This window comes from Daktulosphaira vitifoliae, unplaced genomic scaffold, assembly GCF_025091365.1.
Source record: "Daktulosphaira vitifoliae isolate Bord-2020 unplaced genomic scaffold, ASM2509136v1 Scaffold_1, whole genome shotgun sequence".
NCBI classification, from domain to species: Eukaryota; Metazoa; Arthropoda; class Insecta; order Hemiptera; family Phylloxeridae; genus Daktulosphaira; species Daktulosphaira vitifoliae.
The window spans coordinates 34,760,918-34,787,253 of record NW_026099572.1 but is presented as its reverse complement, the minus strand read 5'-3'; the positions used below and the strand labels follow the sequence as shown (position 1 = coordinate 34,787,253).

The following is a 26,336-nucleotide window of genomic DNA, read 5'->3' as shown; positions in this document are numbered from 1 at the left end:
TTGTGAAAAAGTTGTCATTTTAAATCCCCCCCTGTGGGCAGGTTAAGTGTCAGATTTACAAAAAAAATATACCAAATGATAAGTAAAGACATCAACCATCTATATAAAAAAAAATTATATTGATATGTCCATTTTTGAAAAAGTTAAAGCATTATTAAGTTAAAAATATAAAAAAAAATTATTTTACAAAACTCGTAATTTTTTATTAACTTTGATGTCAACTTTCACCACGAAGACAAGTCCAAAGGTCAATTTTTTTTTTCAAATTAAAGTATATTACATTAGCTTTAATTTAATATATATAAAAGTGTCAGACCTTCTAGAACACTTTCAAAAGTTAAGTTGAAAAAGTTCTACTTTCTATATGCATTTATTATAATTGAAGCCCCCCCCATATATAGGAAAATAGCCTGATTAAAAAAACAAGTATATCCAATGAAAGATGTATATAGATACTACTTCTCATGAAAAAATTGTATTGATTTATACATTTTTTAAAAAGTTATAGCACTTTAAAGTAAAAAATGTAAATTATAAAATCGAAAATTTTCACTCAAAAATAGCATTCGGTAGCCGTTTTCACCATGAAGACAAGTCCAGAGGTCAAATTTTTTTTTTCAAATTAAAGTACATTACATTAGCTTTAATTTAAGATATATATAAAAGTGTCAGACCTTCCGGAACATTTTCAAAAGTTAAGTTGAAAAAGTTAATTTTTTGTGAAAAAGTTGTCATTTTAAATCCCCCCCTGTGGGAAGACAAAAAGTCAAATTTACAAAAAAAATATATCAAATGATAGGTAAAGACATCAAGTATTTATAAAAAAAAATTATATTGATATGTTCATTTTTGAAAAAGTTACGGCAGTTTTTAGTAAAAAAAATTTAAAAAATTTTGAAAATTAGCGATTTTTAAATTTGTAATTTTTTTGGAGGTTTCCCTCATTTATAGGGAACGAGGGAAATTTTTTCAATTTTGAAGGGTAATGTCTTCGACTAGATACAATTTGTGATCTTTTGACGTATCGTTGAAAGAAATCGGTTCAGTGAGAGCTAAGAAAAAGTGGCAACAGACACAAAAAAAACATGTCATAATAAAACCAATACCTTCTCAGCTTCGCATCGAAGCTAAAAATCATTTTTTTTATAGAATTAATAAATGATATATAAAAAGTATTTTTTTCATTTACTGTCTATAAAATATCATATACTTATAATATTACATATATAAAATTAAAATAAATGTGTTTGTGTTTATAATAGCTAAAGTAACAGATTACTAATAAATTAAATTTCATATACATATCAATTTGATTTGTATAAATCAAATTAGGAGAGTACGTAGGTTGAATTTTTTAATTAAATTTATATAGAGAAAGCTGATTTTGGCTTCGATGCGAAGCTAAAAAGACATTAATTTTACTATGATGTTCCGGAAAGNAAAGCTGATTTTAGCTTCGATGCGAAGCTAAAAAGACATTAATTTTACTATGATGTTCCGGAAAGACTGACACATTTATATACAGAGTGTTCAATAAGTCAGGAAACGGGTTTCTATTGTTCTCATTGTTTGTAACTTTATTATTTACTTTTTCTTAATAATTTCCGGCACTGGGTATTAAAATTTGTTTACCCTACTCTAAAAGCTAGCCGTGTTGTCGCCATCGGACCGCCGTGTCAAACGACGGAAGTTAGGTCAAAAATTAACCATACTTTTAACTGGTTTTGTTAGTTTTCGTTCTTAGCGTGAGTTTTTTGTTGTTGTTGTGAGCGCTGCAACATCGTGATTTTTTATATATATATTTTCGTGAATGTCCACTACTATAAGTATAATGTAATTTTTTCGTTTATTGGCGTCAGCTAAACCTGCCTCCTGTTTTGTTAGCCCTTAATAATTTTTGTTTATCATGTTTTGAGCCAGAGTATAATTTTAGTGCGCAGTGCCATAGCATGTGTGGAGAATTTGTTTTATTTTTTTTACTAAATTTTTTTTGTAGGTGCCCTATTTTTTTTATTTAGGTCCCTCAACATGACAGGCGTGTACATAATATTAGTGCAATGTGGTGATGCAGTGCATTTTATTCCCAGCGTTTTGCAAGTTAAGTCTAACTGTTTAAAACCAGTCGCTTACTTGGGGCGAATACCCGCTGTGCTTAGAGGTCGCAAGCACAGTATAGATGATATGTGACTGTTATTAAAATCATTAACAAAAAACTACGCCTTGATGCAAATCTGTAGATAGGGTTTAATTTTAAAACTTTAATGGATTATCACAAAGGCTACATGATCTCCTATTTTCTTATTTATATCCTAAATTCAAGTTATATGCATTACTAGTGCAAAGTATGTAATCGATGGAGGATTTCTCCACTATAAAGTTATTTGACAAATGTATCAAACAAAATTTTTTTCCATTTTCTTATTCATTATCCCATTCTAAATTTTGATAGAATATATCTTCAACAAGAGTACAATTTTCTTAATCTTCAATCTTTATTTCTATTGAATTTGTACGCCATTGACTTTTGCAATGGTCACATATAATAGAACATTTAAGCCTGTTTTTTGGCAGGCACAATTTTTACTAGCGCCAGTACCTGACTAAAGGCCAATACGTTTTATGACAACTATCTTTATCATTACCAGAAATTCCGGTGGCAATCGACATAATATAATTGTTGTTTGGGAATGTACAATTTAGCGTTTAGTTGGGTTTAAACAATATAGCGTCAAATCAATTACCTACTCTATCGGTTGAATCTTATTATGCACTACACTTTAAAGATACTATAAATAAATAAACTCACACATACACACATATGCATTTATAAAAATGTGTCTAATGTAAGTATAACATGATAAAAAGTAACCGTAAAACGAAAAAAATTGGAAATTAAATTTTAGTACTCATATTAAATGTAATGTAACTCGAAAAAATTTGTTTAAATGAAAAAATATAAGATACTTTCTATGTCAAAAAATTGTCTTTTAAACAACTTTTGTACGAAACTTTTTTTTGTAAGTTAAATATTTCTTGTGAAAATTAAAAAAGCTCATATTTTTGAACTTTTATGAAATTACATAGAAGATTCAATTACTTTGATCCTTACAAAACTCTATCATATAATTTTACCCCACAATGTAATACTGGTATTTAATAACCAGTATGAAATTTACTTTTAACAAATTTTAAACTTAAAATTCAAATTTCAAAAAATGTTTAATATAAATTATCATCAATAAATTATTTTATCATTATTTGTAATTGAATATACTATGAAGTTATTTTTAAAAATTTAATAATTAATATGCCCAGAAATATGATAAATATAACAAATTTTGATTTATATACCAGTGTGATAGTAATATTCTGCTAAAAAAAAATTCATGAAAATATGTTTAAAATTTTTTTTTATTATTAATATTTTTATTTATTTAATTAAGCTGTATAAAAAGTATTTTTATAGTTCATGTTGCGGCCTATGTTATACAGAACGGCCGCTAGAATAAATGGCGCTTATCGCCTATTGTATTTTTTATCTTAGACTTGTACATCGCAATACACCTCGCTGGTCGGTGCGTTACACGATATATATTTATATTAATTACAATCACATTTTATTATTGATATATTTTGTATTATTAATAAAAAATTATAACAACTAAAAAACTCTGTGCGTACGAATAATTTTAATTAATTTAATATTATCCCCGCTTACCCCTCAACAGTTCTATAAAACCAAATATTTGGTTTTTATTAAGATTAATTCGTTTTAATGTAAAAATATTACCAGGTTACTTATTTAAAAGTTATTGAGCAGAATTAATATAAAAAATTATTGAATTTACAAATTAGNTATAAAAAATTATTAAATCTACAAATTAGGAATATTAAATTTTAAGTCTTGATTATTATTTAAACAAAATGTGAAAACAGCTATATAAAAGTAATAAAAAGATTATTAAGTATTTCAAATTTAAGTCCTCAAAAGAAATTATACATCCTTTAATAATACACTACGCGTATTTNACTCAAAAAAGAAATTATACATCCTTTAATAATACACTACGCGTATTTTTTTAAGTACAGCAACAACTGAAATGTATTCTTTTTTATATTTACATAATTTGAAACAAAAATAGCATGAGTGTATTTTTTTATCAATAATTTTTATTAAATCTGTCTAAGTATTTTTCAGAAAAACGAAAAATAGAATAAATTCGAGAATAATTAAAACTGATTATACTACCCGTAAGGTCGTTTCAAAGGGCCCTAGATAGGCGAAGCCTTATATAAATAGATAGGTTTATACAAACAAAAAAAATTNTAAATATATAGGTTTATACAAACAAAAAAAATTGAATCTCTAAAAATATTTTCCGACTTATTTAAATTAAAATTAAACTTTATTACTCAGTGTTATTAGACCTAAAATCATTTGTACATTTCAATACAAATAATTACACTAAAATTGAAATATACTCTTTTAAATAATAATCATTTAATTTAATTTAATTTGGTACATTAATATCTAAATATATATAAATCTATTAATATTTCATCATAGTAATTTAATCATGTTTTCATAATGATTAATATTGAATAGCATTATTTAATAATGTAATTTTGAACAAATAGGGAACTTATTATATATTTAAGGAACAAAAGAGTTTTAAATGAATCAAAGTAATATTAATTAAAGAAATAACATAAATAGATTTATTCATTGTTTGACAAATGTATATAACATATGATATAAATCTATTCATTTCGAATAGATGAATAAATATATTCATCTATTTCATTGCGAATATTTTACAAGTAATATTAAACATTAAAAGGTCTAATATAGGTTTTAATCATGCGTAAAATATTAAAAAAAAATATGTATTAGTTCTGTTTATCGTTTTTTTAAAATAACAATTTTGTATTATAGCTATTAAATTGTAATTTTATTTATTCTGTTTAAAAATATTAAATTTTCATAAAATTTATGTATGTGTTATGACTTTTAAAAGTTAAAATCTTGTAAAGGGAAAATATAAAAATGTAAATCATACAGGTGATCGAAATCTGGTAAAACACTCATTTTCTCTTAGAATTAAAAATTTTTTTTAAGAGAAAAATATCAAGTTAAAAATTGTTTACATTAATATGTAGTGAAATCATTTAATTTTTTTGTCCCTTTTGGGATAAAAATCCTTATTAATAATTTTTTTTAATGGGAACCCTTATTATATTTATTTGCTGTTGTATAAAACAAATTTTATTGATGAAGTTATGATAGGTAAATTAGATATAAAAAATTATGACTCACTAAATAGTGATGACAATAACAGATTTAAATCGGGTTTTCGGTGTATTAATAATAGCAAAATCTATAGTATGTAAGAGTTACAAATAAAAATAATAATTTCTGTATTTAATACAGTAAAATAATAATAGGAACTTGGTCTAAAATCGCTTGACTTTAAGAGGCTGTAACGGACGAATTTTTAATCGGAAAAAAATTTTTTTAGAACAATGTTGCTTGTAATATTTTTTTATCATACTATAAAATTAAAAATAAATTATATTAAAACGTATTTTATTTATCACTAAAAAAATTACAACATTCCTGAATTTAAATTTGGCTTTAGAGCAAAACATTTAACTATTCATCAAGTACACCGTGTGGCTGATATAATATCAACAGCACTAAAAACGAAGCAATACTTTGCTGGAGTATTTCTTGATGTGACCTAATCTTTTGACTCTGTTTGGCATGAAGGACTTCTATTCAAATTAAAAAACATTTTCTCAGCTCTTTATTACCTCATACTCAAATCATACCTGCTAAACCGTTATTTCAAAGTCCGCAATAATCTCCAACACTCCCCACTATACTCAATATATTCTGGTGTGCCTCAAGGAAGCGATATTGCACCATTCTTGTGCACAGTATAAACATCTGATCTAACTTTATCGGATACAACAGTACTTGGTACCTATGCTGATGACACAGCCTTAATATCTTCTTCATTAGAACATAAAGTTGCCAGTCAACAGTTACAAATATATCTAGATATGCTTCGCTCTGGTTCAAGGCCTGACGAGTCAAAATAAATGAGTCGAAGTCTTCTTTCATTACATTCACTTTTAAAACTTATGACTGCCCATCAGTTACTATTAATAACATTATTATTCCTCATTCAACTGAGGTTAAATACCTAGGGTTAATTTTTGAGCGATGGTTAACTTGAGGTCCTCATTTAAAAGCTAAAAGCAAGAAACTGAACTCGATACTTCATTTACAAGGACCTTTGCTTCAATCAAATATTTCTTTGTCAAATAAAATTATATTGTACAAAACATTACTCCAGCCACTATGGTCTTATGACATAATAATTTGGGGACCAGAGAACATTCCAAAGTTTCCAAAACATCTGCTTAAGAATCATAACCGGGGTGCCCTGGTATGTCACAAACATGGCTCTACACTTGGAACTCCATCTCAACACAATTATAGAAATGGCAAAATTCTATTATAAGAGATTCTGGATGAGACTTGAATGCAACTCCAACAGACTAATTCAAATGCTGAGCGCAAACGCCTTGCCTGGCAATCCAGTAAGGCGTCTCAAGAGAGAATGGTGCAGAGACCTATTATCATTATAAATGATATAATCTTGTTATTTTTACGGATTTAAACTCCTAATTATTGTACAAACTACTATACCATTATATAGTGTTATTATTATTGTTAATATAATGCAATTAAATTAAATATTAATTTTCAATAGCATGCGACTTCAATGGAAGCGACCTCACAGGCTACTCATATTAAGTATTGTATATATATAGTTTTTCTAAACTATTTACTTATTGTAAAATTTTTATTTTGCAGATTGTAAATTTCATAAATAAAAAAATAATAAAAAAAAATTTATCAAAGCAATATTAATTAAAGAAATAACATTAATACATTTATTCATTTTTTTTCAAATTTTACACACAATTTATCTGTTTTTTCGTGCTTACATATTGAACATATTTCTTGATCAATGCAATTTTCACAATACCAACCATGACCGCATGGTATCATTATGTAACTCTTTGACTGATCATCATCATCATCTACTACTTGATAGCGGCACCTTACACAACGCACTTCACGTTCATCTAAGATACATCTTGCCTGCAACGGCTCATATTCTAAATACAAATATTGAAAATTAGTTCCTTTCCTAGTAAAATAGTTTAAAGGAGTTTATGATTAAATTTTAAAGGGAATATTTTTTGCACATCAATCATCGTATTAAGAAAACTAAAAGAGTTTTAAAAATAAGTTTTTAACTATAATAACTATTATATTTAAAAAACTAATAAGACGTTATTTTAAAATATAAATATGTATTACATTATTTATTTATTTTTCACATAAAAATGTAATTTTATCACATCAGATTATATAGAGAATAGAAATAATTTTTTTTTGGATGTAATTTTGAACTGCTCTACTGAATATTTAAAATATATTGGAATGGAAAATTATATAAAATGGGAAGAAATCGACTTCATACCTTAAGGTATGTTAACAAAATATTTTTATAACCGGCCACCTTAAATAGCCTTTTTTAAACTCTTTTCTTACAAAAGATGTTAATACTTCCAAGATAATATTAGGAAAAGTACAGCTATTCAACAATTCAAATTCATAAAATGTTATATTTATATCAGTGATATATAGTTTTATATATATTTTGAGCATAAAACTAAGAAGGCAATATTTGTTATAAGAAAAAATTGTTAAATGAAATAGTCATTAAATTTGTCATATTAACATGTATTAACATTTTGAAGAGTGTCTACGTCCTCAAATGTGATATTATTTAGATCAACACAAATCGATTGGTTGATTGTTTGAATAAAAAAAAGTATTAACTTCCATTTATTGAGTAACATATTATTATTTTAAAAGAATATTTAACAATCTTTAAATTTCACAATATTTTATCAATTAAAATTAAACAGTTTTGAAATAAACTATATACTAACTAAAAAAATTTGAATTAAAGGAATAACTCTTACAAGAGTATTTTAAATACATGATCAAAAATAAACTTTTATTGTGTACTTTAATAATATATGAACAATTGTAATTTATAATATAATTCATTTATCATTTATATATTCAAAAATACAAATATTTTTTAATGGATGATTCATGGGAAAAAGTAAATGATCATTATATTTAAAATAATATACTATTTTACTTATGTATCTAATTTAAACAGTTTATTTTGTCTTAACTGATTTGATACCAATCTAATTTAAAATCTAATAAAATTTGTAATTAATTAAAAAATAAATTTTTTGATTACGTATTTTGAAATATTTATTATAAACTATATTTTGACATATAAAAAACTGTTTGTGTATTATATGAATTATATCGGTACGACATTGATTAGTAGATAAATTTATAATTTAAACATAGAAAGTGCGGCGAGTTGACAATTAAGTTTAGCAGGAGATGACTCCCTTTTAATTAGGTTATACATATTTAGTTATTTTTTAGCATTACTTGAATTAAACAATATAATTCTAATATTCCCGTTAAAAAGGTATTAGAAATTGACTTTTTTAAATGAATTAATAATCAGTTTTAAATAATGAACATTTTATCAATTATTTTAAATATATCAAGTTTTCTAACAAAATTTTATGGCGAATATTTTCTTTAAGAGATTTAATTATAGCTTAAGGATGACAACTTGCCCTTGTCTCCTCTGAATATGTGCAAATAATAAATAACACAATTTATGCATTGACGCAAACTCACATGTATTTATTTAAGAATTNGAATATGTGCAAATAATAAATAACACAATTTATGCATTGACGCAAACTCACATGTATTTATTTAAGAATTTACAGTAAATTCGATTAGTATAGTAAATTTAGATTTCAAACTATTATTCATATAATTTATATTTTAGGAAAGCTTTACAAGTAATAATTTTAATTGTTTTAAATAACCTTTGTCAAAAATATTTTTTAGAACGATTCCATATTAAAAATACATTAAATATAGAAAAGAAGTTTAAGTATTAATTTTTTTCATTATTTATAATGTAATATTAGCAAACATATTAATTAATTAGTTAATATGTAAATTGTTATAGCTATTAAATCCTTTTATTTATTATATTTTATTTATAATAATTTTGCCTTTTAAAATGAATTCCGTCAAAAAAAAAATGTTTATATTATTTAATGGTATACTAAAAATGTATTTATTAATTAGGCAGTCTGAGAAAACTTGTTTTAAACTTGGATTAATAATTTCACATTTTTAAAAGTCATAATTATATAAAAATTGGAATATTTTTATAATATTGATTTCCAGAACAATGTCGGATTCAACACGAAGCTGACAGTGATTCAAATTACTGTCATTTCATTTTGAACCTGTCTTGTGATATATAATCAATGATTTTCAAATTTTCAAAATAAGGGACACCCTAATAATCATGTCTTCTTTTTAAAAACCATATAGATGGTTAGAGTCAACTCGTGTCTCTACCCAGAGTATGATGGCTTTTTATGATCCCTCTACTTAAGTCCTAAAATAAACACGTATCAATAATAGAACTCTTCCTGCTACTTCGTACAAACATTATTGATTTATTAAATTTATTTGGTATATTTTTTATTATTGATGATCATTTATATTTTTCTTTGTGCCTACTTAATCTATGNGGTATATTTTTTATTATTGATGATCATTTCTATTTTTCTTTGTGCCTACTTAATCTATGTACAGATAAAATTTAATTCTTTACATTATATATTTTTTTTAATTGTTATATTTCTACCTTGATATTTCTAATAAATATTCTGAAATAAATAGACGTTCCTTTTCCTTATGAAACTATAATATGGACGCGGCGGATCACATTTTGCGCGTATCTCGATAAATTTAAGGTTAACAAAATGTGAATTGACTGATCGTAATTGAATGTACTGAGAACATCTTGGAATAACAGACCGTATCTAAGTGCGACTAATCGATTGAGAACTTTTTAACCACTATCAGAGTGACATTTGAGCCGCAGTTCTCATTATTTTGAGCTTTTTATATTAAGTTTGATGGTATTGTCAAAGGCAAGAAATGATCACTGACGATATCATTATTTTTTATTAATCGTAATTTATTACATGTTATTTATTTAATTAATGATCTTCATTTTATGATGTTTTATCATTTCTTACATAATATCTTACACATTTTTTATTACTCTATATCTTATGTGCTACCATTACATATTGTTTATTATTTCCTGTTTGTTTTATATATAACTATTTTATACAAAATTTCATTAGTTTCTGGGCACCGATCAAGTATAGAGCCATTTGCGTACTAACGTTTGACGTGACCTAAGTTGTTGCACGTTATTGTAGCCGATGAGCCAGTGTGGCCCTTATGCAAAGGCGATCCTTGGCTTATAGTGGAATGCCTCAACTTGATGCCCTGAAATACATTTTATAAGAATTTAAAAAATATAAGTTTTATGTTACTAGCATAACTAGATACTGAAAAAAATTGCTGTTAAAAGTGAAAAATGCGAAAAGTTTAATATTTTGATATTATCACAATATTTTTTATAGAAATTATCTCTAATTCTAAAATTAAATACATTTTAAAATAAATATATGGCACAATCCTATATAGTTTTTAATGATGAAAAAAATGGTTTAATTATATTTCATATATTATCATTATTTGTTCTATTATAAGGTATATAACCTAATTAATATATAATATATACTAGTTTATTTACATTCATTGTTAAATAACTAGTATAAAATTTATAAACGAGTCTTTTTGTTAAGGGTAGATTTTAAGGATAAATTTCGAAAATTAAGTTGGAACCTATTACTATTCTTTTACTTTTAAATGGGGAATAGTTTAAATAAAATTTAACAGGCCGATAACCAGTACTGTACTAATACTTCTTTGAGTTGTCATAATTATTAGTTATTGGCGGCGAGCAGAGTGCGCAGCGTAGAATTCTTAGTCATAGTAATAATAGAGCGTCTTTAAATTCTATCCAACACCTCACCATTTTTAAATCTTTAAATGCTAATATATCATAAAGCATTCATGCAAAAATTAAATTTTTATTATTAACCGTAACCCAAAAAATTATTTCGGTACCTAGCCCGGATAGAAATAGTACTATATATCGAAATCTGATGCTGCCAAAATTAACAGAAGAAATATGTTTGCTTATAAAAATGTAGTAAGTTTAATGGGTAGTAAGAAGAGTAAAACAATGACTATTTGAACAATTTTTTTTACTGTAATTTAATTTATTTTATACAATAAAAAATACAAAGTTATTATATTATGTTTTATTTTTATTTGACAAAAATTAAATATATATATATATTGTAGACCAATTTATAGCTATAAATATATATATATTTTTGTTGCTTTTCCAGGCGTATAAGAGGCCCATAGAGACCTCCACAAAGGCGAGGTTTTTCTTTACCACTGATACAGAGAGGTGGGTAGTTAGTCTGTCGTCGGAGAAAGGAATATAGACTCCAATAACCAAACTAATCTCTCGCTCAACAAATAAAGATATTAAAAAGACATGTAATAAAATTCGCATAAAACGAGGATGGATTATAGACTATTCTCGTTCAACCAAACCCGACCCACTGGTAACACCTCGACTAGTTTTAGTTCGAGCTGTATTCAATTTATGATTTTATTGTTGTCCTTATTTCGTAATATCAATTTCAAGGTCATGGTTCCATTTGTGTTTAAGTCTATCTTGTTAATGTAAAATATTAAATTATTGAAGCTGTAACATTATGAACAGTCAACATAATACATTGTCAGTGTAATATCCAGTGGCAGCAACAATGATTATTTTTATAATTTGATGAAGTTTTCATAATGATTTATTTTAAATATCAATATTTAAAAAATTAATGTTGTTCAAATAAGGAAACACATATAAAGAACAAAAATAGTTATAATTGAATCAAAATAATATTACTAAAAAAAAATAAAACTTTAACAGATTTCAAATATACTTATATAAATCATATATATTATGTTTACATTTATTTACAAATTTACACACATTACATCAATAATCGTCTCGTTACATGCTAAACATCCGTTTTGTGAAATGCAATTATTGCAGTACCAACCATGACCACATGGTATCTTTATGTATTTTTTTGAAGGTTGCACATCTTTTATTTGTTTGAAACAGCTTATACAACGTGCTTCTCGTTGATCAAAAACACATCTTGGCATTAAATACCTATAAGCTAATTGCAAATAATGGAAATTATTTGGTTTCTAGCACAAAACTTAACAGTAGTGAGCAACTACTTTATTTTTTATTTAAGCATATTAAGTACTGTAGGAAAAAAAACTGTACTCATTAATGCAGAATTAATTTAATTAATATATAAAGTATTCCTCATTTACTCGGCTAATATATAAATAATATAAATCATGTATATAACATTTTAATTGATAACAATTTGTAAATCTGTGGCTTATATCCAAAAGTTTAATGTCACTAAAATAATGATGAAATTTTGCTGTTATTTNACCACATGGTATCTTTATGTATTTTTTTGAAGGTTGCACATCTTTTATTTGTTTGAAACAGCTTATACAACGTGCTTCTCGTTGATCAAAAACACATCTTGGCATTAAATACACATAAGCTAATTGCAAATAATGGAAATTATTTGGTTTCTAGCACAAAACTTAACAGTAGTGAGCAACTACTTTATTTTTTATTTAAGCATATTAAGTACTGTAGGAAAAAAAACTGTACTCATTAATGCAAAATGAATTTAATTAATATATAAAGTATTCCTCATTTACTCGGCTAATATATAAATAATATAAATCATGTATATAACATTTTAATCGATAACAATTTGTAAATCTGTGGCTTATATCCAAAAGTTTAATGTCACTAAAATAATGATGAAATTTTGCTTTTATTTTGTCGAGCAAGATGTTCTGGAAAAGACAGAAAAGTAAAATTCGAAATTTTGGAAAGACAGTCTTCAATTAGGCTGACGAAAAAACCCGAAAAACTTCCAACTTATGACAAAAATTTCATTAGAAACACTTTATTTTATCTCCAGAATAAATGAATATATTAGTTAATTTTTTGAAGCTAATGATATAAATGAATTTCGACAAATTGATTTTACTCGTCAATATCTTATAAATTTAACTAATATTATATCGATCTTAACAATTTTTATTTTCTGACATTAAACAAAAAAAACTAGATTTTAATTTTTTTATAACTTTTGGTGATAATAAAATCTCCAGAGTTCATTAGTTTTATTAATAGCTGGAATCTAAATTAAAAAATATTGTCGAGTAGAAAACAAGTGAAAAAACTTGATTATGTAATATAAATGTTTAGATTAGTGTGATACGATATAAAAAATAAAATAAAATATTAATTAAATATTCATTAATAATTAAATTAAATATTCCCATTTAACTTTTATAATCATATTAAAAATCACCTTAAGTATAATATATTATAAAATAAATGTTCTTACATTAGTCAAAAATTAAAAAATAATACTATTTTTAATTTTTATATCTATGCTAAAAGTCCCCTCTAAAAGTTAGTGCTGTGCTAGAATAGGTGGGAAACCTAAAAAATCCTAGAATATTTGAATCAAATGCTGGTTATTTTACATCGAGATACCACGTGTTTCCGACTAAGTTAGGTAGGTAAATAAAATTCAACTAAAACTTTATTATACATTTTTTATTAAGAAATAGTCAGTAAACAAAATTAATGAGTGAAAATGTATTCCTCTGTCAGAAAAATTATATTTTATTTGTTTATATGATATTATAAATTAGTTNAATATAGTTTTAATTTTACTTAATTAATTAGCCACAAGTGATCAATTTTTATTATTTAATGATAAACTTTTGGTTTAACTCTGTAAATTTTTTTTATGTTACTCAACATAAATCTGTCTATGTACTACTACAATTATCATTTCTACTGAAACAATTTTGCTCAAATAGAACTTCCAAAAAATCTGTCTTTTTTTTAAATCCTACACAAAATTTAGCAAACACAATGAAATTCGAGATAAAAAAAGAATAACTAGCCGAAGTTTCGATTTCTAGGAGTTATCATGTATTAAAACGAAAAACGTTACGGTTTTCGAAAAAATGTCCAATTTTTAAGTATTTTGCATAGCAAAGGCGGGACATCTACATTGTTCAAAACTAAATTACTTGTATACTATGATTAATAGGCGTATAAAATAGACAACCGTGTAATTTCTGGTGAGTATTTTAATTCAGTGGTATATTAAAACACTAACCATATTTATTTTTTTCATTAGTTGTTTATAGCTAGTTCATTCAGAACAATTTATTACTTTCTTTGAATTGCCTTTGATTTTTAATACAGTGTACTACTAGTAATTAGAATTTATATACCTGTTTCAATTATTGACGCAGGTGTAATTATATTTAGTTCTTGGGTACGTGTAATCGTTTCATAACATACATGGCACGTTTTTATTTTCTCAGAACACGTTTCACAGCACCAGCCATGTCCACACGGAATAAAAAAATGAATATTATCGACCTGACCACTTAATTTTTTATTCTCGCAAAAAGTGCAAGAGCTTTGATCTACAGCAAAAAAAAGAAATAATTGTTAAATAAATTTAAAGTTAATACAGTTAAAATTTTAAACTTTAGATATATTTTAGTTTTAAGTTATTTTCTAATGCATTATTTTAAGCTTCTAAAACTCAATAAAAACTATAGCGGACACCTCCGAAACAGGTATATCTTGAACATGTATATTCTTTAATCGAATTTTATACTTACAGTATAATTTAATTCGACATTTAATAAATTAGTCATAAATTCTATTGTCTTATAACTGATTAATAATACAGGATAATAATTTATAAACTATAAAAATAATTTTTTTGTTTTTCATAAAAAAATTGTCTTATGTAATAAAAGTTTAGGACCTAAAGTAACAATTAATTATTTTTTTTACACATTTTATTGGATAGAAAAAAAATTCTACTTTCTTACATATATCTCCAGTTATATTTTTCAAAAAAGGATAATAACTATCCAAATTTATCAGCATTGAAATAATGTTATTATCATATCTCTGTGTAATTCGTAATTTATTTATAGACATATTATTCATCGATTCGACACGAGGTTCATTAACAAAGTGCACTTTATCTTTCATTAAATGCATACAGCCTAATAAATCATTTCTATAATTTTCGTTTTCTTCATTAAAATTGTATTCCTCAGATTTGTGGTTTTTGTAAACATCTAAAATACATTCATACGAATCGGAAGAAATCCAATCTCTATTAAAAATCGATATAAGTTTAGTAAGATTTCCACTAAATTGTTTTAATTGATTTGATATTGTAGCACCTTTTTTATTCATTTCTCTTGCAAACTCGCAAAACCGATAAATGTATGTAATTCCCATACTTTCCACAACGTTCAAAATGATTGCATAACCCAGAGCACAATGTTCATAATTTAAGCATTGATCAACCATATCCGACAAAGATCTGTCTATTATATCTATATTTTCATAAGGAACTTCTTTATGACTTACTAGACGACTCCAAGGTACTGGACAAACCATTTTATCCATTTTCAAACTCCTATAATAGGAATGATCCTTAAGCTTTAATCCCATAATATGTTTGTAGTCCTTTTTAAGTTCTTTCAAGTCCTTACATGTGATATTACTTAGATCGACATCACAAATCGATTGGTTGATTGTTTGAATAAAAAAAAATATTAATTTCAATTTATTGAGTAACATATTAATATCTTAAGAGATTATTCAATAATTTTTAAATTTCATAAATATTCATCAATTAAAATAAAATAGTTTAGAAATAAATTATTTACTAACTAAAAAATGTTCAATTACTGTAACAAGACTATTATAAGTAGTAATCACAATTGTGTTTTAAATACCAGATCAAGAATAAAATTTTAGTATATAGTTGAGTAATATTTGAACAATTGTAATTTAAAATACTTTTTTTTTAAATTATACGCAAGAAAATGTTTTCTTGATGTAACATCGTATATTATTCCCTAACACAAAACGCTTTATAGTAATTCAAAAATAGATAAATAAAAATATGGGTTTGCGTCGAGGTTGGTTTTACTATTTGTTGATTTAATAAGAATATTTCTCGGGGTATGAGTACAAAGTTTTGTAAGAAAAAAATAAGATAGAAAACTGGAGTGATCTTTTTTTATTAATATACCAATTATCGTGATTAAATACCATATTCATTAATATCAATAATTTCATGTGTACTGACGGTTATCAATGATAGGTGAGATTGAATAACCTTGTGTGTCTACCTAAAGTAATGTGGTGGCTATATATGATCCTTCTACTTAACTCCTGGCATAGATTCTTATCAATAAAAATCTAACTATGCCCACTAACTCAGTTAAACACGTTATTGATTTATTATTACACGTTATTTAATTTACCTAATATATTTTTATTATTAACAATCATTTCATTTTTCTTTATTCCTACTCAAACTATGCACTCATAAAACTTAAATTGTATAGATCTTTGGTGAAATTATTATTTTCCTGCGTTAATATTGCCTGTGAATATTCTAAAATAAATATACGCTCTTTCTTTTTATGAAATGCACAATATGGACGCAACCTATCACTTTTTGCACGTAATTTCAACTACTGACACATGAAAGATGAATTGAAACGAAACGTGTACTGTGAACGACATCTAACATGATAATTAACTTGGGGTTACTTTGATAACTACTATTTACATTTTTTTTTATGTATGTAATTTACATTTTATATCTTTTAATGATTCGTCAATACTAAAAAAAAATTACAGTAGGACATGTAAAAACTATGATGATTGGCTACTAAATGACGCATTACTCATAATTTGCAAATGGCGATCAACCAATATTGGGTATGTTATTCTGACGAAAAAGATAGAATAAATAGTAAAAAATGCATAACTAATGAATCTGAGTCTAATCAAGAACCTATAGTATAGTGAACAGAATAGTAATGTTAATTTAAATTTAGTCAATGCAAAATTTTAAAAACAAGGAGTGATATAAAATTTGTAGATTTTTGTTGTAAAAAATGTAATTAACAACAAAATTGATTATAGTTATTGACTAGTTCAATCAAAATATAGTATAAAGCTAGTTATCTAGAAAATGAGAATAATGTAAGTTAAAATAAAGTCAATCATCCAATTAGTAATGTGATTTAAATATTTTTTAAATGCTTAAATAATTATTGCTCCTATAATACGTTTTAGCTTTGATGCAAAGGTGAAAAGGTATTAATTTTACTATGATGCGTTTATTTTTTATTTATTTACCTTATTTTGTGTCTGTCACTACTTTTTCTTAGTTCTCACTAGACCGATTTTTCTCAACGATACGAAAAAGATCGTATCTAATTTAAGACATTATTATAAAAAATTTAACACTTAACCTGCTCACTGGGGGGGATTTGAAATAGCAATTTTTTTACAAAAACTAACTTTTTCAATTTAGTTTTTGAAAATGTATTGAAAATACTGCGTCCTTGACACATTTATCAAATTAAAGTTTATTTTATATACTATAAAATGAAAAAAAAAAAATTATCCTGACACCTTTTCTTTTATGTGCAAACGACTGCTGTAGTTTAAAAAATGCTATTTTTATGTTAAAATTTTCGATTTAAAATTTTAAACTTTAAATTGCTATAACTTTTTGAAAAATGCAAACATTTTAGCTTCGATGCGAAGCAGAAAAGGTATTGGTTTTACCAAGATGTGTTTTTTTTTTTTTTTTTTTTTTTTTTTGTGGTTGTTACCACTTTTTGTCAGCTCTCACCAAACCGATTTCTTTCAAAGATACGTCAAAAGATCACAAATCGTATCTAGTCGAAGACATTACTCTCAAAAATTGAAAAAAATTCCCTCGTTCCCCGTAAATGGGGGAAACCTCCGAAAAAATTACAAATTTAAAAATCGCTAATTTTCGCAATTTTTTCAATTTTTTTTACTAAAAACTGCCGTAACTTTTTTAAAAATAAACATATCAATATAATTCNCTAATTTTCGAAATTTTTTCAATTTTTTTTACTAAAAACTGCCGTAACTTTTTTAAAAATAAACATATCAATATAATTCTTTTTTTTATAGATGCATGATGTCATTACCTATCATTTGGTATATTTTATAAATCTGACTTTTTACCTGGCCACAGGGGGGGATTTAAAATGACAACTTTTTTACAAAAAATTAATTTTTTCAACTTAACTTTTGAAAGTGTTCCGGGAGGTCTGACACTTTTATATATATCTTAAATTAAAGCTAATGTAATATACTTTATAATGGTAAAAAAAAATTTCGGACTTTATTTTATCTTCATGGTGAAAACAGACATTAAACTTAATAAAAAAAATACGATTTTTGTAAAAAAATTCTTTTTTATATTTTTAACTTTATAATGCTATAACTTTTTTAAAGATGTATGGATCAATATAATTCTTTTTTTAGTAGATGCATGATGTCTTTACCTATCATTTGGTATATTTTTTTATAAATCTGACCCTTTACCTTGCCCACAGGGAGGTATTCATAATGACAACTTTTTCAACTTAAATTTTGAAAGTGTTCCGGAAAGTCTGACACTTTTCTATATATATTAAATTAAAGCTAATGTAATCTACTTTATTATGTAAAAAAAAAAATTCGAACTTTATTTTGTCTTCACGGTGAAAATGGCTACCGAATGCTATTATTGTGTGAAAATTCTCAATTTCAATTTTTACATTTTTAACTTTATAATGCTATAACTTATTGAAAAGTGTATTGATCAATATAATTTTTTTATGGGAAATACTATTTTTTAATAATCTATTTTTCATTCGACATACTTTATCTTAATCAGGATATTAATAAGGAACTAGCAGTTTATGAAGCTTTTGGAATAATCCATCAATTTTTTAAAATTAAACACTATCTAAAGATTTGCATCGAAGCGTTTTTTTTTTTGAAAGTGATTTTAATCACTGTCAGATATCATTATACTTGATACATGTAGACCACGTCACAACTGTGCCGCGACCCCCCTGTGCTGGGTTTTTTTTTTCTTAATACATTATTAATACATCTTTCATTTGACATACTTTATATTTAAATTGAACAATTTCCCCTTATACAGGAGGCGTTGAAAACTTGAAACATACGTATAAAAAGTAGAACTTTTTCAATTTAACTTTTAAAAATGTTCCGGAAGTACTGCATACTTTAAACATATGTCAAATTAAATCTTATCATGTACTAAAAAATTAAAAAAAAAAAAACTTGTCCCGACACCTTTTTTTCTATATACAAACGGCTGCTGTAGTTAAAAAATTCTATTTTTTGTTAAATTTCTGGGTTTTGTATTTTATTTTATTTAAAAAAATCTCACAATAGGAATATACTGATTTTCATGAATATTACATAATTTAATTGATATAGAATAAAGTTCATAAGTCATATGAAATTAAACTTATTAATTTTTTTTTACTTTTTAAAAGTCAAAAAAGTAATTTTGAAATTTGAATTAGCTTAAACTGCTAATTTTATCACGCAGCAAAAGGGACGAACGTTAGCCGTTTAACGATGTCAATTTGAAACTTGCAATTAAGCTAAAAAAGTTATGGCAACATATTCAATTTTTTTTACTATAAACTTTCACAAAACTTTATCAAAAATTGTTCATCAACATTAAAGGACCCAAAAAAATAGGTTAAAAATGAAATTTTGGACTGATTATTTTTAACATATTAAAAATCAGTCAGTAATTACGAGAAAAAATTTTTTTTTATTCTTGTAATTATTATTTTATATATAAATAGTAATAATATCAAAAATTAAAAGTGATAGAAAAAGTCTACTTTCAGATTTAAAAACGGCCCGAAAAATTGATTTAATAAAGTTTATTTTTGATTCTGATTAAAGTATTTTATAGTCCAGTGCATTCATTTATATAATAACCAGTTTTTATTGAAAAATATTGCATCAAGCCCTTTAAATTATTATACAAGTATAAGTGAAGCAATATATGACTACTTAATTATAAATAAGTAGACCTATATTTATAATTACTATTTATAAATAATTATTTTTAGAATTTCTCCGTATAAATTACAATATTTTATTTTTATATGGAAATACTTATTTTTTAATAATAAATAGTTAAATGTGTAAAAACTTAAATGTGATAGAAATAGTTTAATTGCATATTTTCAAAACATCGCGAAAAGATGATTTAGAAAAGTACATGTTCGTTTCTGATGAAAGTTCCTTGTAGTCCAGTGTATAAAACTTATAACTTCATTATAAGTAACAAAAATTTTTATAAAAGAGTGTTTCATCAAGCACTTTAAATTTTTATACGCATTATAGTAATATACAACTACTTTAATATTTTTATATTATCTCTGTAAAAATTACAATATTAAAATATATTGAAGATCAATTTCATACCAAAATTAATTACTAAAATTATTATTTGTTCATATATAATAATTATAAATCGAAAAACTTTAATTAATGATATATATAAAAGTGTCAGACTTTCCGGAAAACTTTCAAAAGTTAAGTTGAAAAAGTTCTACTTTCTACATGCATTTTTTAGATTTGAACCCCTCTCAAATATAAGGAAATAGTCCGATTTAAAAAAACAGTATGTTGAATAAAAGATGTATATAAATACTACTTCTCATGAAAAAATTGTATTGATCCATACATTTTTTAAATAGTAATAGCATAATAGAATTAAAAATGTAAAATACAAAATCGAAAATTTTCACACAAAAATAGCATTTGGTAGCTATTTTCACCGTGAAGATAAAATAAAGTCCGAATTTTTTTTTTTTTCATGATAAAGTATATAACATTAGCTTTAATTAAAGATATATATAAAAGTGTCAGACCTTCCGGAACTTTTTCAAAAATCAAGTTGAAAAAATTAATTTTTTGTGAAAAAGTTGTCATTTTAAATCACCCCCTGTGGGCAAATAAAGGGTCACATAAAAAAAAAATATACCAAATGAAAGGTAGTGATATCATGCATATATATAAAAAAAAATTATATTGATTCGGTTATTTTTAAAAAAGTAATAGCAATTTTAAGTAAAAAAAATTGAAAAAATTTCGAAAATTAGCGATTTTAAAATTTGTAATTTTTTTGAAGGTTTCCCCCATTTACGGGGAACGAGGGCTTTTTTTTCAATTTTTGAGGATAATGTCTTCGACTAGATACGATTTGTAATCTTTTGATGTATCATTGAAAGAAATTGGTTCGGTGAGAGCTGAGAAAATGTGGTAACAGACACAAAAAAAAAAAATAATAAACACATCTTAGTAAAACCAATACCTTCTCAGCTTCGCATCGAAGCTAAAAATGTTTAAATCTACAAATTATGAATATTAAATTTTAAGTCTTGATAATTTTTTAAACAAAGTGTTAAAACATTTTATAACTAATTTTAAATCCCCCTCAATGAGCAGGTTAAGTGATAGATTTTCAAAAAAATGATACCAAATGAAAGGTAAATATCTAAGGTTTTAATATAAAAAAAATTATGTTGATTTGTTGATATTTCAAAAAGTTGTAGAAGTTTTCAGAAGTTTTTAGCTTCGAATCAAAGCTAAAAATAATTAAATCTAAAAATTTAAAATATTAAATTTTAAAATTGATTATTATTTTAACAAAATATGAAAACCGCACGATAAAAATAGTAATAAGATTATTTAGTAGGCTAAAATTTAACATCCAAAAAAAACTATACATATTTCAATAATACTCTATACGTAATTTTATAAGTACAGTAACTGTAATTTATGTTCTTTTATATTTACTTAACTTGAAAAAAAATGCACAAGCGTATTTTTTTATCAATGATTTTAAATATATCTGTCAAAGTATTTTACAGAGAAACAAAAAATAGAAAAATTTCGAGAATAATTTAATGTTATATTAATTAGTATAATAATCAATACAATTAAATATACTATCCGTAAGGTCGACTCAAAGGGACTTTTATATAGGTTGATATAAATAAAAAAAATCGGATCTCTAAGTATATTTGACGATTTACTTAAAATAAAATTAAACTTCATTGTTCAGTTGTATTAGACCTAAATAATTTGTACATTTCAATACAAATAATTTCACTAAAATTGAACTATACCTTTTAAAATTAGTATCTGCTCTATTGTAATACCTAATATCTAAAACGTGCTTTAAAATATTTTTTTACCTCAATTTAATTTAATATGGTACATGAATAACTAATGTAACGACAAAAATCGATTAATATTTTATCGCAAAACTCTTATAAGCAATATTTAACTTTAAAATACTAATATAGGTATTAATCATGCATAAAATATAAAAAAGAGTATGTTTTAGCTTTGCTAATCGGATTTTTAAAATAACAATTTTGTATATTAGCTATCAAGTTATTTATTCAGTTTAAAAATATATATTAAATTGTCATATAATTTATGTACGTGTTTTGACTTTTAAAATTTAAAATCATCAAAAGGGAAAAAGTAAAACTGTAAAATACTTATTCATTCCATAAAAAGAAAACTAAAACAGATTAAAATAATTATGATAAAATCACGCTGATAACTATTTTTACAGTTCTATAATACTAAGTATTTGGTATTTATTAAGGGGCACAGCTCTCATGATTAAGTTTAAAATAAGGTTTCTCATCTCCTTTTTTTTTCTAAAATAATTTTTTAGCCAATCGACGAGAGGAAAAGTGCGACCGACATATGACTAGCAATATAATTCATTGCTAGAGTAATATCTAATAGCAAGCATTTAGTATCAATGAATGTCCTAGTAAAGGAACAAAGAGAGTTTTTAATGAATCAAAGTAATATTAATTAAAGAAATAACATTAATAGATTTATTTACTGTTTTTTCAATTTTACACATATTTTATTTTTTTTTTATTTTTAAAATTAGTTTCTTTCCTAGTAGAATAGTTTACAGGAGTAGCTATTTCACTATTCAAGGATATAAGTAATATAAAATTATAATTAAATTTTTAGGGGAATGTAATTTGCCCATCAATAATCGTATTAAGGAAAAAGAAAGAGTTTTAAAAATGACTTTAAAAAAATAACATGTATCCTTTAAAAATAAATATATGTATTACTTGTTTTATTTAAAATATAATTACATAATATAAGATTATAAAATTTAAATAATAATTTTATTAATATAATAAAATAATATATTTAAATAAAGAAATTTTGGATGTCATTTTTATTTGGTATATTGAAAATTTAAATTATATTGGAATGGAGAATAATACAAAAAGGGAAGAAATCGATCGCATGAATCATTCAGGTTTGTTCACAAAATTTTAGGAAATTATGTTTTAAATATAACAACAAGTGGTAATATTTGTTAAAATAAAAAATTGTTTAACCAAATAGTTATTATAAAATAGTTCTTAAATTTGTCATATCATCGAATAAAAATTTCAACTTGCGTACTATCTTAATTTATATATTTATATATATTATAATCTATTTCTTTAACTATTGAAAAAACATAAAATTTTATATATTTATGTATTTTTGAATATAATTTTAATTCTACTAAATTTACAAAGCCATAAAAACAATAATATATCGTTCCTGCGGTAATGTTATAACTACTATTAAAAATAAACATATGATTTCATTTAAATAATTTTCAAAACTTTATTATTGATAATATTAAAAAAAATATCCATACAAATTTCCTAAACAGGTTACTAAGTAAGTTTTCAATTAAGTTTCTAAATTAGAGAATCATGTAACTTTTTATGAATAATTTTAATGGTGTAGCCAATAGGGAGTTAAAGGGGATTATTCCCAACCACAATTTACTTATTATTAACATTNTTTCCCAACCACAATTTAATATTATTAACATTGAAAGTATATAACTGTTGTTAATTTTATTTATTATAATAATTGTACCTTTTAAAAATAAATGAGTGAAAAATTATTGTAATGTAATTCAATATCATTCTAAAAGTGTACTTATTATTAATACAGGATGAGATATCTAATTAGGATAAATAATGTCACATTTCTAATTGTCATAATTAATTAAAAATTTAAATATTTTTTTTTAATATTAATTTCCAGAAAAATGTTTAAAAACAGCTTCAGGTTTTCAACTTACCCTACACTTCTTTAAAGACGTGTAAATAATAAATAACACAATTTATGCATTGACGCAAACGCACATGTATTTACTCAAGAATTTAAATTAAATTCGTTTAGTATAGTAAATTTAGATTTCAAACTATTATTCATATAATTTATATTTTAGGAAAGCTTTACAAGTAATAATTTTAATTGTTTTAAAAAACCTTTGTCAAAAATATTTTTTAGAACGATTCCATATTAAAAATACATTAAATATTAAAAAGCAATTTAAGTATTAACTTTTTTCCTTATTTATAATGTCACAATGGCTAGCATATTAATTAAATAATATGTTATTTTTTATAATTATTAAATCATTTTATTTAATATATTTTTATCATAGTAATTTTATAAATATAATACTATTTTACTTATTTATATATTTTGAACAGTTTAATTTGACATAACTGTTTTAAATTTATACCAATCTAATTTAAATTTTTGAAATATTTTGGTAGTAAACTATTACAATAAAAATTCTTAAATCATAAAAAAGTATAAAATTTTAAATATGTATTTTAAAACAGTAATTTTATGAATTTTAACATTTTATATATAAAAATATTTGTATATTATATGAATTATATCAGTTCGTCATTTATAAATATATAAATTTATATTTTAATCAGAGAAAATGAAGCGCAATTTAAAGGATAATGACCTATTTCAATTAAAAAAATAATAATAATGTTTTTAACATTTATTGAGAATAATTGAATTAGAATTTTTTATGATAACAATGATAAATTTTTATAATATACTCAATGTTTTCTTAAGTTTAGTAATAGATGACCTACTTTTAATTAGATAATACATATTTAGTATTTTATTAGCAATACCTATAGTAAACTAATAGAATTTTATCATTTCCGTTAAAAAAATATTATAAATTGACATTTTTAATTTAATTAATAGTCAGTTTTCAATATTGAGAATTTTACCAATTGGTCATATATATCAAGAAGTATATCTAACAAAATTTCATGATGAATATTTTCTTTAAGAGANGAAGTATATCTAACAAAATTTCATGATGAATATTTTCTTTAAGAGATTTAATGATGACAACTTGCCCTTGTCTTTTCTAAATGCGTGAAAATAATAAATAACACAATTTATGCATTGACGCAAACGCGCATGTATTTATTTATGAAGTTACATTAAATTCGTTTAGTAAATTAAATTTAGATTTCAAATCATTATTCATATAATTTACGTTTTAGGAAAGCATTACAAATAATAAAATAGTATTATTTGTTTGAAAAAATCATAGTTAAAAATATTTTTTTGAGTCCACATTAAAAATAAATGAAATATCAATAAACAGTTTAAGTATTAAATCTTTTCATTATTTATAATGTCACAATGGCAAGCATTATATATTACTACATATTAGATAATATGTAAATTTTTATAATTATTAAATCGTTTTATTTAATATTTTTTAATTAAAGTAATTTGCCTCTTTAAAAAAAAATATTTAATAATTTTAATTAACCCTGTTAAAGTATTTTATAGAGAAACAAAAAATAGAATAAATTCAAGAATACGGTTTATATAGACAAAAAAAATCAACTGTCTAAAAATATTTGCAGACTTATTTAAAATAAAATAAAATAAATTAAATTAAATTAAACTTCATTATTCAGTTATATCAGATCTAAAATCATTTGTACAATAAATATAACTAATTACGCTAAAATTTAAAATTACTAATATATTTAATTATAATAATAATGGTGATTAACGTCGATAAATGAGATTCAATTATATAAAAAGTATTTTTATAGTTATATAAAACCAAATATATGGCCTTAATTATAAACAAACAATATAATGCATTTCTATTGTAATATCCAGTAGCACGCATATAGTAGCAATACATTTTTAAATAATTTAATCATGTTTTCGTAATGTTTAATTTTGAACTGCATTATTTAAAAATGTAATTTTGTACAAATCAAAGCAATA

The 26,336-nt window shown here is 23.9% G+C and overlaps 2 protein-coding genes across 2 annotated transcripts in view; one reads left to right on the top strand and one right to left on the bottom strand.

Moving 5' to 3' along the window:
* LOC126910486 (uncharacterized) overlaps positions 1-26,336 on the top strand; it is a 37,155-nt gene that overhangs the window by 8,832 nt on the left and 1,987 nt on the right. The window lies entirely within an intron of this gene.
* Positions 12,015-16,021, bottom strand: LOC126894374 (uncharacterized). Its single transcript, XM_050665338.1, has 3 exons — positions 15,131-16,021; positions 14,516-14,713; positions 12,015-12,336 (listed from the first exon to the last, which is right to left on the bottom strand). The coding sequence occupies exons 1-3, from the start codon at positions 15,894-15,896 to the stop codon at positions 12,128-12,130; spliced, it is 1,173 nt and encodes a 390-aa protein (XP_050521295.1). The 5' UTR covers positions 15,897-16,021; the 3' UTR covers positions 12,015-12,127.

Bases quoted from the DNA above. Each gene is read 5' to 3' on its own strand.
- LOC126894374 (XM_050665338.1), bottom strand. From the start codon at position 15,896: ATGTTACTCAATAAATTGAAATTAATATTTTTTTTTATTCAAACAATC. The intron at 14,714-15,130 runs GTAAGAAAGTAG...TTTTTGCTGTAG, and splicing joins AAATATAACTGGAGATATAT to ATCAAAGCTCTTGCACTTTT. The intron at 12,337-14,515 runs GTATATAAATTC...ATTTGCAATTAG, and splicing joins TGCGTCAATAATTGAAACAG to CTTATAGGTATTTAATGCCA.